This window comes from Miniopterus natalensis, chromosome 3, assembly GCF_054644295.1.
Source record: "Miniopterus natalensis isolate mMinNat1 chromosome 3, mMinNat1.hap1, whole genome shotgun sequence".
Taxonomy (NCBI): domain Eukaryota; kingdom Metazoa; phylum Chordata; class Mammalia; order Chiroptera; family Miniopteridae; genus Miniopterus; species Miniopterus natalensis.
The window spans coordinates 102,097,140-102,114,543 of NC_142083.1; the positions used below are offsets into that span (position 1 = coordinate 102,097,140).

The window sequence follows — 17,404 nt, forward strand, 5'->3', positions numbered from 1 at the left end:
GATGGCTGGGGCCGGAGGTTCAGCGCTCATTTTCACCCTGGAATGCTCCCTGCCTCAGGCCACGTGCTGACCAGCCCTGGGTGGAGCCAGATCAGTCCTTTAGTGGTGCCACCTTGGGCCAGGACCCAGCTGTTTCCCGTAACTGCTCACGGGGTCCTCAGACCTGCCCTCTCAGGGGTGCTGTGTGCTTCACATACAGGCAGGTGGCCAGGCTCTTCCTGGCCACAAAGCCCAGGCTCTCTTTCTAAATGGTTTTATAAGAAGGACAAGGACAGGCCAGGTTCTCTGGACCCAATCACACTATAGAAAGGGCGTGCTCAGTGCTTTCAGCAAGCCTGTGACATGGGTCTGGTTGTCATCTCCATTTATAGACTCGGAGACAGCCTCAGGGAGATCTCAGCCGGTAGGGGCAGGGGCGGGACTGGAGCGGGCCGGTCTAACATCTTCACCCTTTGTCCTGACATAGGCATTTCTGGGGAGTGCTCTGCTGTAATTAAACTTTGTAACCCGACGGTCACTGTCCTCCTCACCCATGCCGGCCCTTCTCCAGGCCCCCTGCCTCCGCCTCTGCCTCTCCAGCTCTGTCCCTGCCCCGGGGTTGCTAATCCTCGGCAGCCAAACACTGGGCACGTTTGTGCCTCTGAATGGACGGAATTCACACGGACTGTTTAACGCTGTCGATCTTGTTCGTTTCTTTTACTTCTGTTATGGAACGTTCCAGACGCACAAGTGATGAAGGATGGCCCCCCACCGGTGGGCGCACACCCGGGAGCGCGGGCTGCCCCAGCCCCGCCCACCTGCCCCTCAGCGGGCTGTGGAAATTTCCACGCCTGCCCTGCAGATTACGTAACTGGCAAAGCCGGAGGGTTACGGCCGAGGCCCAGCTCCCTTTTGTTCTTTGGCCCGTCGGTGGCCACAAGGGCAGGGTGTTCTTGCAAACAAAGCTGTTGTTTGAGGCCCGCTTTGCATGGCTCTGGCTAACCCTGCCCTCCCACTCAGGAGCACCCCCCGCAGGAGGGGAAGCAGGAGCCCACCCCAGGGTGCCTCCTGGGGCTGTGCATGGGGTGAAGGGCGCTGGAGTCGCTTCGAGTGGGTTTGGGCACACACGGTGCCACACGGGACCAGGGCCACCTTGCTCAGCACTTCGTCTTCCATGCCTAGCGCCGAGCCTGGCACACAGCTGGTGCCTAATGAGTGTTTATGAAAAAGAAACAGAGAAGGGGAGCAAAGGGCTGAAGGAGAGGAAAGAGAGAGAGAAGCGCCGGAGGAAGGGACAAAGGAAGACAGACCAGCCAGTTTTGGGTGATACATGAGCCTCAGGTGGGGACCTGGGTTTGGGCCCCTCTTCTGGCACTTAGGACGATCCAGGAGCAAGTGGCACGGCCAGGCCCTGAGCCCAGCGCACTTTCACCTTCGGTGCCTCGTTCCCCCCTGCAGGGTGGATGTGTAACGGCCCCCTCACCGCTGGCAAGGAGGAGAGAGCACACATGTGGAGCGACTCCACGCCCGCGCTCCACGGAGGTGCCCGGGACTGGCTAGAGAGCGGGCACCTTGGGGCTCCGCCTGGGAGCTTGTGGCCAGGGCAGCGGCACCTGAGCTCTGTGGCTTCTCTGGGCTGTGCTCCTGTTCCCACCATGAGGATGCGGCCAGTCCCTCCTGGACCCTGGCAGGGGCCCCACCTCCTGGGGCTCAGGAAGAGCTCAGAGTGCTGCCAGGATGAATCACTTGTTTATCTGCTCCCACCCCTCTCCGTGCCTGGCGGGCAGAGGCCTGCAAGGGGCAGCTGGGGGAAGGGCTGGGGACCGGGGAGGACTGGCTCACCAGTCAGCCCACAGCCCCTCCTCTCTCCTTCCCCCCCTCCCTGCCTTTTGGACCTGTGCCGTTCTAGAACAACCTATCCCAGACCCCAGTTAAGCTGCGTCCTAAGCCCTTCAGTCTCAGTTCTCATCTTTGGAAGCAGCAAGTGGAAATGTTTGAAAATGCAGGCTGTGAGGTCAGACAGAGCTGGGCCTGAGTCTCAGCTCTGCCAGGTCAGCCGCTGGTCAGATGTGTGGCTGTTGTCTGTGAGAGGGTTGACACTGACCATCACACCCTGTGGTTGTTGTCTGGGTGTGTTTACACTGACCATCACATCCTGTGGCTATTGTCTGAGTGTGTTTACACTGACCATCACATCCTGTGGCTGTTGTCTGAGTGCGTTTACACTGACCATCACATCCTGTGGCTATTGTCTGAGTGTGTTTACACTGACCATCACATCCTGTGGCTATTGTCTGAGTGTGTTTACACTGACCATCACACCGTGGGGTTGCTGTCTGTGAGAGGGTTTACACTGATCGTCATATCATGGGGTTGTTTTTTGTGAGAGGGTGGACACTGATCATCACTTCGTGGGGTTGTTGCATCCTGTGGTTGTCTGCCAGTGGGTTTATTCCACTGTTAGCTGCTCATCTGGCGGGCAGGGTCTGAGTCTTTTCATTCCTGGAGCCCTGGAGGCTGACACCCTGAGTTGAATCAGAGCTAAACACAGGAATAAGTCAGTGCCCAAATCGCTTATAGTAAAAAATCACCGCTGGGAATTTTGTTAGTTTCTAGCTGCCGCTGTAACAAATTACCAGTTAGTGGCTTAAAATAGCCCAAGGTTCTTTCCAGGGCACGTTCCTGAGATGCTGGATGGGTGAGGCCATCTCCTGGGCCACCCGGTGGCCATAACAGCCAAGTGGGTACTACTGGCCAGAAGGTGGTGGTCGTGTTCCGTGAGGCCATCAACACTTCTGGCAACTTCTACAGAAACGAGTTGAAGTACCAAGCGGATGAACCCCAACCCCTCCCAGGGCACTGCCGCTACCCAGCCCCGCACCGCATCTGTTGCTGACGGGAGGAGGCATGTGCCCCACAGGACCAAGGGGGCCAGGTGCCCTGGACCCCCTCAAGGTGTCTAGAAAAATCCAACAGTGGCTCCTGCGCCCTCAAGATTGTGGGTCGGAAGCCTACCCGGGAGTCTGCTCGCCTAGGGCGCCAGGCTCACGAGGTTCTGGAAGCACCAGGCAGTCACCCACCTGGAGGGGAAGGAAAAGGCCAAGATCCATCACGGACGAGAAACAGCTCATGAGGCTGCGGAAACAGGCCGACAAGAACGTGGAGAAGAAAACCCACAGACACGCGCAGGTCCCCAAGGCTCCCGGACTTCCAGTCTGAGCCCAGGAAAATTGACTGTAGCTCCTCCTGCCTGGCCCAGCCTGCAGGCCCCCATCACGCCAAGGATGTGGGGGCCCCCAGGGCCTGTCCGGGGCCACAGGCACCCTGGGCCTTAGAAAGCGGGGAACACAGAAAGGGCCTTTGTCACGGCTGTTTAAGAAATGCCTTTTAAAAAGTTTAAATGGCTCTAAGAGCTAGGCAGGCATAATTTGCCTGTGACCTACTCATTCGTGAGAGTTTTAGGCAATTGGCAGTTGGAACAGTTAGTTCAGTTTCAGTATTTACAAGTAAGAGGGAAACTCAGGGAAACTTCCCCCCAGGTCAGCCCCTGCACTCTGCAGGGCAGTTAGGGTGTGAGCGAAGCCGGGTGAGCCCGGGCCTGTACAGGTATCACAGATGCCAGGCTGCGTCCACAGCCTCGGGTCCCAGGCATCGCCCTTGTGCCCTCCAAATAAATTATTTTTAAAGAAAAAAACCCAGCACCAGCTTATCCCCTTACAGTTCTGAAGGCATATGTTTTAAATGGGATTAAAGGGCTAAAGTCACGTTAACAGCAGGGCCGAATCCCTTCTGTGTGCTCTAGGGGAGAATCTATTAATCTGCTTTTCCAGCTTCCAGGAACCACCTGCAGCCCTTGGCTCCCAGTTCTATTATTCCATCTTTGAAACCAGCCACATGGGGCCAAATCCTCCTCACACCAACACCTCTGGTCTCTTTTTCCAGGTTTAAGGACCCTGTGTGGCATGGTCCCACTCAGAATACTCTCCCTATTGTAAGGAGAGCCGCTGAGCAATCTTAATTCCATCTGCAAATTTAATTGGCCTTTGCCATGTAACTTAACATAGTCACAGGTTCTGGGGATCGGGATATGAATACCTTTGAGGGGACATAATTCTGCCTACCACGGGATTCCTTAAATTACCCATGGAGTGCAGCACACTGAGAAACCGCTCAGGATAGTGGCTCAAAACATGGATCCTGGAGCAACTCCCAGCTCTGCCACTTGAGCTCTATTACCTTGGGCAAGTTACCTAACTCCGCTGTGCCTCAGTTTTGCCATCTGTAAAATGGCACAGCAGTGCCCACTTTGCAGGTTTGTAAACACTCAGAATGAGGCCTGGCATGTAGCAGGTGTTATATAGGCATTTATTAAATATATGCAATTTCATTGGAACAAGATTTTTGTGTCTGGCCAAGCCTCAGGCAAAATTGTTGGCTGGGCCTTGACCCAGCTTGTTTCTGGGAGACGGAAGCTGACTGCTGTCTTGTTTCTCTCTCACGCCTGGAAATGTGCTTGTCGGGTGACAGAGGCTATGCAGTGGTGTGTGCTACTTAAATCACTTATTCCTCTGCATGCTTTGCCGAGTGAGTGACTGAACTGGCAAAAATTAGCTATAGGTTTGGTAAAACTCACTGTGGACGTTTGCTGAACGAATGAGTGAATGGCTGGCGGGCTGGACTGCCCTCGGGCGTGTCTCCACACACGCCGCTCCACGTGTGTCCTCTCGCTTGGCTGCCCCGGGGGCAGCGGCGGCCAGGGTGGGAGAGCACCCGTGGGCTCCGGCTGACCCGGCCTGACCCCCACAGCGCCACCGTCCGTTCAGCACCATGGAGAGCGGCCCCGGCAGCCCTGCCCCCACGCAGCCCGACCCCCTGGAGGCCTTTCCCCACCGGAGCCTGGAGGCTGGGGACATCGCGGTGCTGGTCCTGTACTTCGTCTTCGTCCTGGCCGTGGGACTGTGGGTAAGCCAGGCCGGGGGAGGGAGAGAGGGGAAGAAACTAGCTCAAGGTCATAAGTGAGCAGAACTGTAAATTTTTAAAACTGCCCTGCAGGTTGACTCTGCGTCGGGTACCCTGTTAGGCACGTTCACTTACGTAATCTCATGGACTATGCACAGGTCCTGATGGAGACGATACTCTTGCCATACCCATTTTATAGATACGAAAACTGAGGTTCAAAGAATTTCAGTTTCTTATCCTACTAATCAGTTAGGGGGACTGGGGTTAGAATCTGTATCTCCTACACTTTGAAGCCCATGCTCTTTTTTTTAAAGGAAGTTTTTTTTTTTTTTTAAGTCACATGGTTCAAAAATGAAAACAGCTTAAAATGAGATACAGTGTAAAGTCTCCCAACTCCCCTGCCCTCCACAGGTAACCACTGGCATTAATTTTTTTTTTTTTAAATGTGTTTTTATTGACTTCAGAGACAGGAAGGGAGAGGGAGAGAGAGAGATAGAAACAGCAATGATGAGAGTCATTAATCAGCTGCCTCCTGCACGCCCCCTGCTGGGGATCGAGCCCTTAACCCGGGAACCGAACCGTGATCTCCTGGTTCATAAGTTGATGCTCAACGACTGAGCCATGCAAGCCAGGCTGTCACTAATTCTTTGTAAGTTAGTGTATTCTTTCATAGTTTCTTTATTATTATTATTATTTATCTTTATTGTTGAGAGTATTACAGGTGTCCCATTCCCCCCCTCCCCAATTGACCCCCTCCACTTCTCTCCCACCCCCTCCCCAGGCCTTCACCCCGTTATTGACTGTGTCCATGGGTTATGCATATATGCATATAACTTCTTTGGTTAATCTCTTCCCACCCTCCACCCCCCTTCCCTCTTTCCTCTGAAATATGATCATCTGTTGCATGTGTCAATGTCTCTGGATCTATTTAGTTCATCAGATTCTTTTGTTCATTAGCTTCTTCTTAAAGAAGACCCTTCAGCATTTCCTATAGTGCTGGTCTGGTGGTGATGAACTCCTTTAGCTTTTCCTTGTCTGAGAAACTCTTTATCTGACCTTCAGCTCTAAATGATAGCTTTGCTGGGTAGAGCAATCTTGGTTGTAGTTCCATGTTTTTCATCACTTTGAATATTTCTTGCCACTCCCTTCTGGCCTGCAAAGTTTCTGTTGAGAAATCAGCTGACAGTCGTATGGGGGCTCCCTTGTAGGTAACTAAATGCTTTTCTCTTGCTGCTTTTAAGATTCTCTCTTTGTCTTTAACCTTTGGCATTTTAATGATGATGTGTCTTGCTGTGGGCCTCTTTGGGTTCCTCTTGTTTGGGACCCTCTGTGCTTCCTTGACTTGTAAGCTGATTTCTTTCCCCAGGAGGGGAAGTTTTCTGTAATTATTTTTTCAAATAGGTTTTCAATTTCTTAGTCTCTTTCTTCCCCTTCTGGCACCCCAATAATACAAATGTTGGGCCTCTTGAAGTTGTCCCAGAGGCTCCTTATACTATCTTCATATTTCTGGATTCTTTTTTCTTTTTGCTCTTCTGGTTGGGTGTTTTTTGTTTCCTCATGTTCTAAATTGCTGATTTGATTCTCAGCATTCTCTACTCTACTATTGATTCCACGTAAATTATTCTTCATTTCAGTTTGTGTAGCCTTCGTTTATTATGTTATTGTTTTTCTCTGTTATTTCCCTAATAGTCTGCTTAAACATCCTTATAAACAAAATTCTGAACTCTGTATCTGTTAGCTTGCTTGGCTTTATTTCATTTAGTTCCTCTTCTAGAGATTTTTTTCTGTTCTTTCCTTTGTGACATGTTTCTTTGCCTCCGCATTTTGGCTGCTCCCAGGTGTTTGTTTCTCTGTATTAGGTAGAGCTGCTATGTCTCCTGGAATTTGTAGAGTGGCTGTGTAGTAGGTGTCCTTAGGGTCCAGTGGCTCAGCCTCCTGAGTCACCTGAGCTGGGCCTTCTAGGTGCTCCCCTGTGTGGGCTGAGTGCACTGTCCTGTTGTAGTTGAGCCTTGGTTGCTGTTGGCGTCACTGGGAGGAATTGACCCCCAGGCCAATCAGCTGTGAGGATCAGTTGCCACTACAGCCAGAGAACTGCTGTGCTGGAGACACCCCTATGGAGCAGGATTTACTTCAGTGGGGCTTTGGTGTTCACCAAGTGTGCCCCTTGAGTCTGGCACTCATGGGTGTAGTAGGGTTGTAATCCAGTGTGGCCGAGTCTGACCACCAGGCCTCCCGGGAGGTGCAAAGTCAGCTTCTGCCAGTGCCTTGCCCAGGGCCACCCAGCATGAGCTACACAGCAAACCATAGTTGGCTGTTACTTGTGCTGGGCTTGGAGGTGCCCAGGAGAGGCCAAGCTATGAGCCAATGCAGGCTGCCACTAGTGCCAGGCCTGGGACCACTTATTAAGCCATATGGGACACGCTGCTGCTTGTTTGAGAGATTTTAGGAAAGTCCTAAGCATGGGACTCAGAGGCCACTTGCATAGAAAAGCCTTACAACCAGGGAACTGAAGCAGCACTGAGACCGGGAGGAGGGGCAGAGACGAGGGCGGGTTGAGGCTGGAAAAGCCACTGGGAATGGCCTGGATGAGCTGCAGGTGGGGAGGGGCGGGGCCTCCGGGAATCACGGGGCGGGGCCAAAGGTGTGAGTCAAGTGCTGGTGATTCAAAGATGGCACCTGTCTGCCAGCTGTGTGAGGGGAGGGCTCGCCAATGGAGCCATGGTCTCTGCCAGCTCTTCTGCCCTGGAGGAAGCCGCCCCTCCAGCTTTCTCCCCAACTTCAGGCAGGTCAATCCCTCCCCAAGTGTCCCGGGTCCTTTCCGGCTGCTCCCGGCGCTGGGCTCAGAGGGAGCGTCCGAGTGAGTCCGCGCCGGGCCCTTTAGAGGAGCTGCTGGGGCTCCTGCGGCCTCCGCGACCCTCAGCGGCAGTCCCCGCTGGTTTCACAGCCCGAAGTCGGGGGGACGTCTCTTCCCGGCCCTGGAGCCCTGGGCTGGGGGCCTGATGGGGGCTGGGACCCCTCCCTCCTCCCTCCTCCGGGGAACCTCCGCTGCCGAGATTCCCTCCGGGTGTGGGCCCGTGGCCCCGTCTCCAGGATCCTGCCCCACCCGCCCGCGTCTCCGCCCCTCCTCCCGGTCTCGATGCTCCTTCAGTTCCCTGGCTGTGGGGCTTCTGTGCAGCCGGATCTCAGGAGGCTCTGAGTGAGGGTGGTTCTGTGTTTTGGTTGTAATTTCGATGCGGTTGCGGGAGGCGGCGGGCGCAGCTGTTACCTGTGCCACCATCTTGTTTCTCCTCACAGTTTCTTTATGCAAAATCCAAGAAAATATTATTGTGTATATCTTCCTGTTTTAAAGATAGAAGGTAGCTTGTTTATCATACATATTGTTTTTACCTTGCTATTTTGCACTTGGCGCCTCTTGGAGACCTTTTCATGTCAGTAACGTGGACGCTGTCCCACCTCTCGAGGGCTGCCCGGGGTCCCTGAGGTCACTGCGTTGCGGAACCGAGCCCGTTTCCCGCTGAGCGTCGTTGCGGTGGCTCCCAGCCCACTATTACAGACTGTGCCGCAATGAGCACACCTCCTACACTCCCTGTTTTGGATGCGTGCAACTGTTGTGCAGGATAAAGTCCCACAACCTATGGAATTGTCACGTTGAAGGATATATACATTTGTAATTATGACAGTCTGTCAAATTGCCCTCTTTATGTGTGGCAGCAATCTGCACTCACGTCATTAATATATGAGAGACTGTGTTTTATAACACCCTCACCAACAGTGTCCCGTCAAACTTTCATTTTTGTAAAACCTGCAGGGAAGCATAGTATCTCGATGTATTGCTAATATACATTCATCTTAGGAGTGAGCCTGGACGCCCTTACATATGTCTGAGGACCGCTTCCTTCCTTCTTGTGAAGTATGGTCTTATCTTCCCATTTTCATTAGGTTCTTGCTCTTGAACTGCTCCATTTCTAGGAACTCTTTACATATTAAGGAGACTGGTAATTTGGGATAGGGTGGTGCAAAGGAAGTGCTGCTCTCCGGTTTTCAGGTCACCTGGCACAAAGGACTTGAAAAGTGTAGCCCACCTAGGTGTCCCCACTTTGATCTATTTGTAGATTATTTCTCTACTCTTAGCTTTTACTTTTCCAAGAGGTGCTAAAAGTGCTGGACATCCAAAGACCAGGGACCTGACCTTCCTGTTTCCCTATCTTATCAGGACAAAGTTGGATGAATGGGATGTAGTCTAGAGTAAGGGCTTTTGAATCAGACAGCCTTGAGTTCAGGGGTGGGTAGGGGTAGAGTTGGGGAGAGGGTTAGAGTGCCTGGGAATCTAGATTTTCACATGAGAACCAGGAGACTCTGATATATTACTAGTTTGAGGAACCCTTTCAGCACAAGTTTCTTATCCTCAAAAAATACTTTTTGTCCCCGGCCGGCATGGCTTAGCCATTGAGCAACGACCTAGAATCCAGGAGTTCACGGTTCGATTCCCGGTCAGGGCACATGCTCAGGTTGCAGGCTCGATCCCCAGTCGGGGGCGTGCAGGAGGCAGCCAATCAATGACTCTCTCATCATTGATGTTTCTCTCTCTCTCCCTCCCTCTCTCTGAAATCAATAAAGATATATTTTTAAAAAATACTTTTTGTGTCAGGATTCGGCCACAGTGTTCGTTTTCTTTTCTTTTTTTAATGTATTGATTTTAGAGAGAGAGAAGGGAGGGGGGGAGAGAGAGATATCAAGTTGCTGTTCCACTTGTTTATGTGTTCATTGGGTGATTTTTCTATGTGCTGTGACCAGAGATAAACCCATAACTTTGACGTAATCAGGACAATGCTCTAACCAACAGAGCTACCTGTCTAGGGCTTTTTTCTTTTATCTTTAAAAAAGTTATTTATTTATTTATTTTTAAATGTATCTTTATTGATTTCAGAGAGAGGAAAGGAGAGGGAGAGAGAGACAGACACATCAGTGATGAGAGAGTCATTGATCGGCTGCCTCCTGCACGCCCCCTCGAGTCCGCAACCCAGGCATGTGCCCTGACCGGGAATCAAACCCCAATCACCTGGATCCTAGGTCAGCGCTCAACCACTGAGCCACGCCCAGCTGAGCTAAAAAAGTTTTTTAAGTTGATTTGAGAGAGAGAGAAAGAGAGAGAAGAGAAACATGGATTTGTTGTTCCATTTATTTGTGTATTCATAGGTTGATTCTTGTGTGTGCGCTGACGGGATCAAACCTGCAACTTTGGCCTATTGGGACAATGCTCTAACCAACTGAGCCACCCAGCCTGGGCTTTTCTCTCTCTCTCTTTTTATTAAACTATTGCACTGCTGTCTATTTCTCCCTTTAGGTTTGTTAATAATTGCTTTATATATTTTGGTGCTCCTAGGTTGGCTGCATATATATATTAATAAATGTTATGCCTTCTTGCCCGGCTGGTGTTACTCACTGGTTGAGCATCAACACATGAACCAAGAAGTTGCTGGTTTGATTCCCGGTCAGAGCACATGCCCGGGTTGCAGGCTTTACCCCCAGCAGTGGGTGTGCAGGACGCAGCTGATCAGTGTTTTGCTCTCACATGGATGTTCTCTCTCCCTCTCCCTCTTCCTTCCTCTCTCCAAAATCAATAAAAACGTATTTCTTAAAATGTTATGCCTCTTTGATCGATTGTGCCCTTTATCATTATAAAATGTTCATCTTTGTCTCTTAGTACCTTTTTTGTCTTCTGATCTGTTTTGTCTGATTTAAGTATAGCTGCACTCACTTTCCCCCGGATACCATTTGCTTGAGTATCACATTCCACCCCTCCACTTCAAGCTTATGTCTGTTTCTGGAGCTGCGAGGGGTCTCCTGAAGGCAGCACATAATGGGTCTTGTTTTTTAATGCATCTAGCTACTCTGCCCCTTTTGATTGGGGAGTTCAGTCTTTTTCTTTTTTATTCTTTTTCTTTTTTAAAAACATGTTTTTATTGATTTTGAGAGAGGGGGGAAGGGAGAGGGAGAGAGAGAAACAGCATCGACCGGCTGCCTCCTACATGCCCCTGTCTGGGGATCGAGCCCTCAACCCGGGCCTGTGCCCTGACCTGGAATCAAGCCCGTGACCTCCTGTTTCCGGGGTTGATGCTCAGCCACTGGGCCACACGGGCGGGGGGTTCAGTTTTTCTTTGAGGAGCACCTTGCCTTCATTCACCTGTACAAGCCTTGTGCTTTTCCTTGCCTCTTATGTTTTTGCTATCACAAGTTATCCCTTTTTATGTTGTGCACTCATTACCAAATTGCAGTAGGTATAGTTATTTTTAATGCTTTCTCTCTGTAGCCTTTATGTTATAATTGTTTAACACTTTATTCTGAAATAGAGTTGCAATTTTCTGCCTCTGTCAGTTTGTCAACTTACTCAAAGTTTTGTGTACTTTTGTCATTTTGGTTCAGGTAAAAGAGCTCCATTTAGCATTTCTTGTAATACAGGTCTTGTGGGAAGCCTTTATTTTTCCTTAATCTAAAGGATAGCTTTGCTTTACAAGGATATATTATTCTTGGCTTGTGGTTGCCATCTTTCAATATTTTGAATATATCATTCCACTCTTCCCTGGCCTGTAGGGTTTCTTCTGAGAAATCTGATGGAGTTTCCTTTGTAGGTTACTGTCTTTCTTTCCCTAGATGCCTGGAGGATTCTTTTTTTATTATTAACTTTTGACAGTTTTAATATAATGTGTCTTGGAGAAGTCTTTTTGAGTCTAGATATAATGTGTTTTGTTAACTTCTTGTACTTGACTGTGAAGTTCCTCTCTAGGTTTAGGAAGTTCTCATCAATTATTTCTTTGAATAAGTTCTCTGTTTCCTTCTCCCTCTCTTCATCTGGGATAACTTATCCTTATGTTGACCTTTCTAATTGAGTCAGATAGCTCTTGTAGAGATCTGTAATTTTATTTGATTTTATTGATTTCAGAGAGAGGAAGGGAGAGGGAGAGAGAGAGAGAGAGAGAAACATCAATGATGAGAGAGTCATTGATTGGCTGTCTCCTGCATGCCCCCAACTGGGGATTGAGCCCGCAGTGTGTGCATGTGCCCTGACCGGGAATCAAACCACTATCTCCTGGATCCTAGCTCGATGTTCAATCGCTGAGTCACGCCCGGCTGGCGATCTGTAATTTTAAAAAATATATTCCCTTTTCCCTCTCTTCTCCTTCTGGAATAACCATTATCTTATGTTGCCCTTTCTAATAAAATCAGACAGTTCTTTTATTTTTTAATATATATTTTTAATATTTTTAAAATATATTTTTATTTTTCAAATTACAGTTCTTTTCTTTTATTTTTTTAAAAAAGCTTAGTGCCCCTTTGGCATGGCTCAGAGGTTGAGCATCAACCTATGATCCAGGAAATTGTGGTTTGATTCCCAGTCAGGGCATATGCCTGGGTTGTGGGCTCGATCCTCACTAGGGGACATGCAGGAGGCAGCTGATCAATGACTTTCTCATCATTGATGTTTCTGTCTCTCTGTCTCTCTATCTCTCTGTCTCTCTCTCTCTCTCAGTTCCTTCCTTTTTCTGAAATCAATAAAGACATAACAAAAAAAAATGAACTTGATTGTTCTATAAAAAAATTAAATTAAAATTTAAAAACCTTAGTTATCTTTCTTCTTCCACCTGAATCATTTCTAGATTTCTATCTTTAAGCTCACTAATTCTCTCTTCCATATGGTCTGCTCTATTTCAAATTTTTTGAATGAATACTCTATCTCATTTATTGAGTTATTTAGAATTTCTGTGTTTTTTTCTTTTCTTGGAATCTCTTTATTTCTCCTTCAATTTTAAATAATAGCCTAGCTGGGTAAAGTAGTCTTGGTTGTAGGTCCTTGCTTTTCATCATTTTAAATATTTCATGCCAATCCTTTAGGCCTGAAATGTTTCTGTTGAGAAATCAGCTGACAGTCCTATGGAAGCTCCCTTGTAGGTAACCAACAGTCTTTCTCTTGCTATTTTTAGCAAGATTATTATACAGCTGCATAGTATTCCATGGTGTAAGTGTCTGAGAAGATGCTTGATATGATTTCAATCTTCTTGAACTTGTAGAGACTTGTTTTGTGTCCTAGCATGTGGTCTATCTTTGAGAATATTCCATGTGTACTTGAGGAGAATGCATATTCTATAGCTTTGGGGTGAAACGTTCTGTAAATGTCAATTAAATCCATCTCATCTAGTGTGTTATTTAAAGTCACTGTTTTCTTTGTTGATTTTTGTCTGGAAGATCTATCCAGTAAAGTCAGTGGGGTGTTAAAGTTCCCGCCTGTGACTGTATTGCTGTCGATCTCTCCCTTAAATTCCTCCAGAAGTTTTTGTTTTGCTTTGTTTTTTGTTTCCCCCCAACCCCCACCTGGGTGAGTCTTTGGTACTGAGGTGGGTCTCTTGTAGACAACATATATTTGGGTCTTCTTTTCTTATCCATTCAGCTACCCTATGTCTTTCTATTGGAGCATTTAATACATTTATATTTAAGGTTATCACTGATAGGTATTTATCTATTGCCATTTTATTTCTTTATGCCTGTGTTTTTTGTTCTCAGTATTTCAACTTCTTATTACAGCAGTCCCTTTAACATTTCCTGCAATGCTGGCTTGGTGGTGATAAATTCCTTTAGCCTTTTTTTTTTGTCTGGAAAGCTCTTTATTTCACCATCTATTTTGAATAATAGCCTTGCTGGATGGAGTAGTCTTGGTTTCAGATCCTTGCTTTTTATTACCTTGAATACTTCATGCCATTCCCCTCTGGCCTGTAGAGTTTCTGATGAGAAATCAGTTGGTAGCCTTATGGGAGCTCCTTTGTTGGTAACAGATTGCTTTTCTCTACCTAACTTTAAGATTCTCTCATTGTCTTGAAATTTTGGCATTTTAATTATGATGTGTCTGGGCATGGGCCTCCCTGGATTCTTCTTGCTTGGGACTCTCTGTGCCTCCTAAGCTTGTATGACTTTTTCTTTGACCATGTTAGGGAAGTTTTCTGCTATTATTTCTACAAACAGGTTCTCTAACCCTTTCTTACTTTCTTTTTTTAAATTTATTTATTTATTTATTTTAAAAATATATCTTTATTGATTTCAGAGAAAGGAAGGGAGAGGGAGAGAGATAGAAACATCAATGATGAGAGAGTCATCGATAGGCTGCAGCCCACAACCCGGGCATGTGCCCTGACCGGGAATCGAACCCCGATCTCCTGGATCCTAGGTCGATGCTCAACCACTGAGCCACGCCCGGCTGGGCTACTTTCTAGATCTTCTGGCACTCCTATGATGTGAATATTGTTATGTTTCATGTTTGTTTCTAGGTATTAGGTAGATCTGCTAGGACTCTAAGTCTTTTTGGAGGGTCTCTGGTGCAGGCCAATGTCAGACGCTGTTTGTGACTGGCCTTGAGAACCCTGTTTGAAGTTTTCCACACTCCCCAGCTTGTGGTTCCCTCTGCTGGGGCTGGATGTGTTTGGACAGGACCAAGATATGCACCAAGATCCACTTTTCCAAGCCCTGGGTCCAGAAGCAAATCAAACCTATCCTTATTTTTTTTTAATTCTTTTTTCTTTTTGCTGCTCTGATTGGGTGTTTTTTTCTACCTTGTCTTCCAAATTGCTGATTCAGTCCCTACTCCATCCAGCCTACTGCTTATTCTTTCCAGTGTATTCTTCATTTCAGATAATGCATTCTTCGTTTCTGATTGGCTCTTTTTTATGGTTTCTATGTCCCCTTTCATACTGTTGAGCATCCTTATAACCATTGCTTTGAACTCTATATCTAATAAGTTGCTTGCCTCCATTTCATTTAGCTCTTTCTCTGGAGATTTCTCCTGTTCTTTCATTTGAGGCATTCTTCTTTGTCTCCATTTGGCCGTCTCTTTGTGTTTGTTTCTTTGTATTTGGTAGATCTGCTATGACTCTAAGTCTTGGTGGGGTGATCTTATGTAGTAGGTGTCCTGTGGGGTCCAGTGGTCCATTCTCCTTGATCACTCGAGCTGGGTGCTCTAGAAATGTCTGCTGTGTGGATTATGTGGAACCTTGTATTGTAATTGAGTCTTGATTTCTATTGGCCCGTTCATGTGTGGGATCAACTCTGATGCTGGTTGGCTGTGAGGCTCAACCCTTAATCCTAGTGAGCTGCTGTGCTGGTGCTGACCACATGAAGTGAAATTGCTTCCACAGGGTCTGGTTCCTGCTGAGATCTCCTTTTGAATATGCCTCTTGTGAAGCTTATAGGATCCTGCCCTGATGTCTTAAGCTGACTACTAAGTGTGTTTGTTCTGGGCCTCTTGTGAGGGACTCTGGTGCAGGCTAATGTCAGAGGCTGCCCTGGGCAAACTGTTTGGAGCTACAGGCTATTCAGAGTTTGTGGCTACCTCTGCTGGGCTTGGGTGCATGCAGGAAGGACATGCACACCAAGGCTGGTTTTTACTGAACCTGGGGGCAGGTCAGCAGAAGTCCCAAGGCACCCTGAGATCCACTTCCAGTTGCCAGCTCAGTCACTGAACGAGCCTCTGGTGGTACTCAAGTTGCATTTGGTAGTTTATTTGGTGAGTCATTGGGTAAGGGCAAGTGCCATTGCTGGGTCTGAGGCTACTGAGCAAATATCCCCTGGTATTCCAAGTCTAGCTGCCACCTTCTCCATGGGGAGAGGTTTCAGGGAGTCATCAGAGCGAGGTCAGCAGAGTTCATCAGGCCCAAACAGACCAAAATTTGGCCTTGTGAAGTGAGAGCTCTGCTCAAGTTGGGCATGAGAGAAAAAAATGGCCCTTGTCCTAGAGCCAAATAACTCAGTCTATTGAGGATTCTGCTGGAGGAAACAGCTCAGTAGGGTGAGGCCGCCAAGTTGGGAGGATGGGGCTAGTGGATCTCTCCTGGGGAAGAGGTGATCAGGCTTCAGGGAAGGGGATGTATGGGCTCCACCCCAAAGCCACACAACTCAGTCACTAACACCCCCTGAGTCTACCCAGGCCTCTACACCCCAGCCAAGGCAGCTGACTCCTCAGCAGGATGTAAGCTCCACAGGGTGGGGGTGACAGGTAGTCTAGAGTGTAGGCTATTGCTTTCTCCCAGGCTGATGCCATATGGAAGGGAGGGCTCCACTGAAGAAAGATGATTTCTTTAATATGGGAGAATGACTCTGCACAGGGATCTGGTTGACTGTCCCTTCAGCTCTCTCCCCAGAGCCACAAACTCTGGACTCTCCTCATGTGACTCTATTCCATTCTGCCCTCCCTTTGCTGGAGACCAGGGTGAGTGGCTGAAAACAAAATTTTGTTCATTGGTGCCGTAAGGGGTGCCTGTGTCTCTAGCAGATGCTTGTCTCTCCCTGGCATACAGAAACCCCACTGCTTCTCACAGCCAGATGTTATGTGGGTGCCTCTTCCTGGCTCTGATGCTCAAGGCTGTGGAGCCTAGCTTGAGGTTTAGGCCCCACACTTCTCAGGGAGAACCCTCACAGCTGAGATATCCCACCATCTGTGGGAGCCCGGCCAGTCCTTTATGTGTCTCTGCCCTTCCTACCAGTTTTGATAAGGCTTCTTCTGTAAATCCTTGATTATAAGATTTCTCTTCAGCTAGTCTTCAGTTGCTATTCAGGTTGATTTTTCTATAATTTAGTTGTAATTCCAGTTTGGTCCTGGGAGGAGGTGAGTGTAGCTTCCTTCTACTCCACCACCATCTTGGATTCTCTGTTTGGTTCTTTTTTATAGTTCAGTCTCTTTAGTAGTGTTCTATTTATTAATTTTATCCCTGAGATCATTGAGCTGCCTTTCTGAGTTCCTTGGTATCTTGCTGAGTTTTTTCATGACTACTATTTTCAATTCTCTATCATTTATATCCCAATTTTCTATGACTTTGAGTTTGGTTTCTAGACAATTGTCATTATTTCTGTGTTACTATGTTACCTTGGTTGTGCTTCATGGTTCCTCCACTGGCACATTTGAAATAGAGAAAAGTTTTCTTATTTAGGTACCATTTTTATTTTTAACAATTCAGTAGGTTGATAATTAGAGGCCTTTCTTTTGTTTTTCAGCAGAAAAATTTTCTAGCACAAGTTTTTGTTTTCCCTTACCTGTGTTACGTGTGCCTCTGGGGTCATGGTGGAGTTGTGACACTGTGCTTGTGGGAGTCACTGCCTGGGTGTGCAGGATGGTGGGTGCCCCTGATGTGTCTGGGTTGCCTGGGTCTCGTGGCACCACCACCATGCTATGGGATGTGGCTGGTTGGGGGAGCTGAATTCACGAGCCCTCTGTGCTATTGCCTGGTTCCCTATGTCTGCTGGCACCACTGAGCTATACACAGAGACTATAGATGTGTCTCTACTACTGCTACCAAACTCCATCACAATCATGAGAGGGAGCCAGATTTTCAAGTGCTGACACTGCTTCTGCTCCTCTTATCCCCCCCAGGCTATATTATGGGGCTGCACCCTGACTTCTCCATCTCATTAGCTGGGCCATGAGCTCAGT

At 48.0% G+C, this 17,404-nt stretch overlaps 1 protein-coding gene and 1 pseudogene across 8 annotated transcripts in view; both read left to right on the forward strand.

The window, feature by feature from the left end:
* Window positions 1-2,666: 2,666 nt before the first annotated feature.
* LOC148093606 (large ribosomal subunit protein uL13 pseudogene) lies at window positions 2,667-3,198 on the forward strand (annotated as a pseudogene).
* A 1,605-nt stretch (window positions 3,199-4,803) lies between these two features.
* SLC5A11 (solute carrier family 5 member 11) overlaps window positions 4,804-17,404 on the forward strand; it is a 53,145-nt gene continuing 40,544 nt past the window's right edge. For 7 of the 8 annotated variants that reach the window (XM_016222667.2, XM_087815182.1, XM_087815185.1 and 4 more), the window contains exon 1: window positions 4,807-4,941. In XM_016222667.2, the coding sequence (XP_016078153.2) occupies window positions 4,807-4,941 (135 nt within the window). Of the gene's footprint in view, window positions 4,942-17,404 lie in introns of all 8 variants that reach the window. The other variant, XM_016222664.2, reaches the window with a different exon arrangement.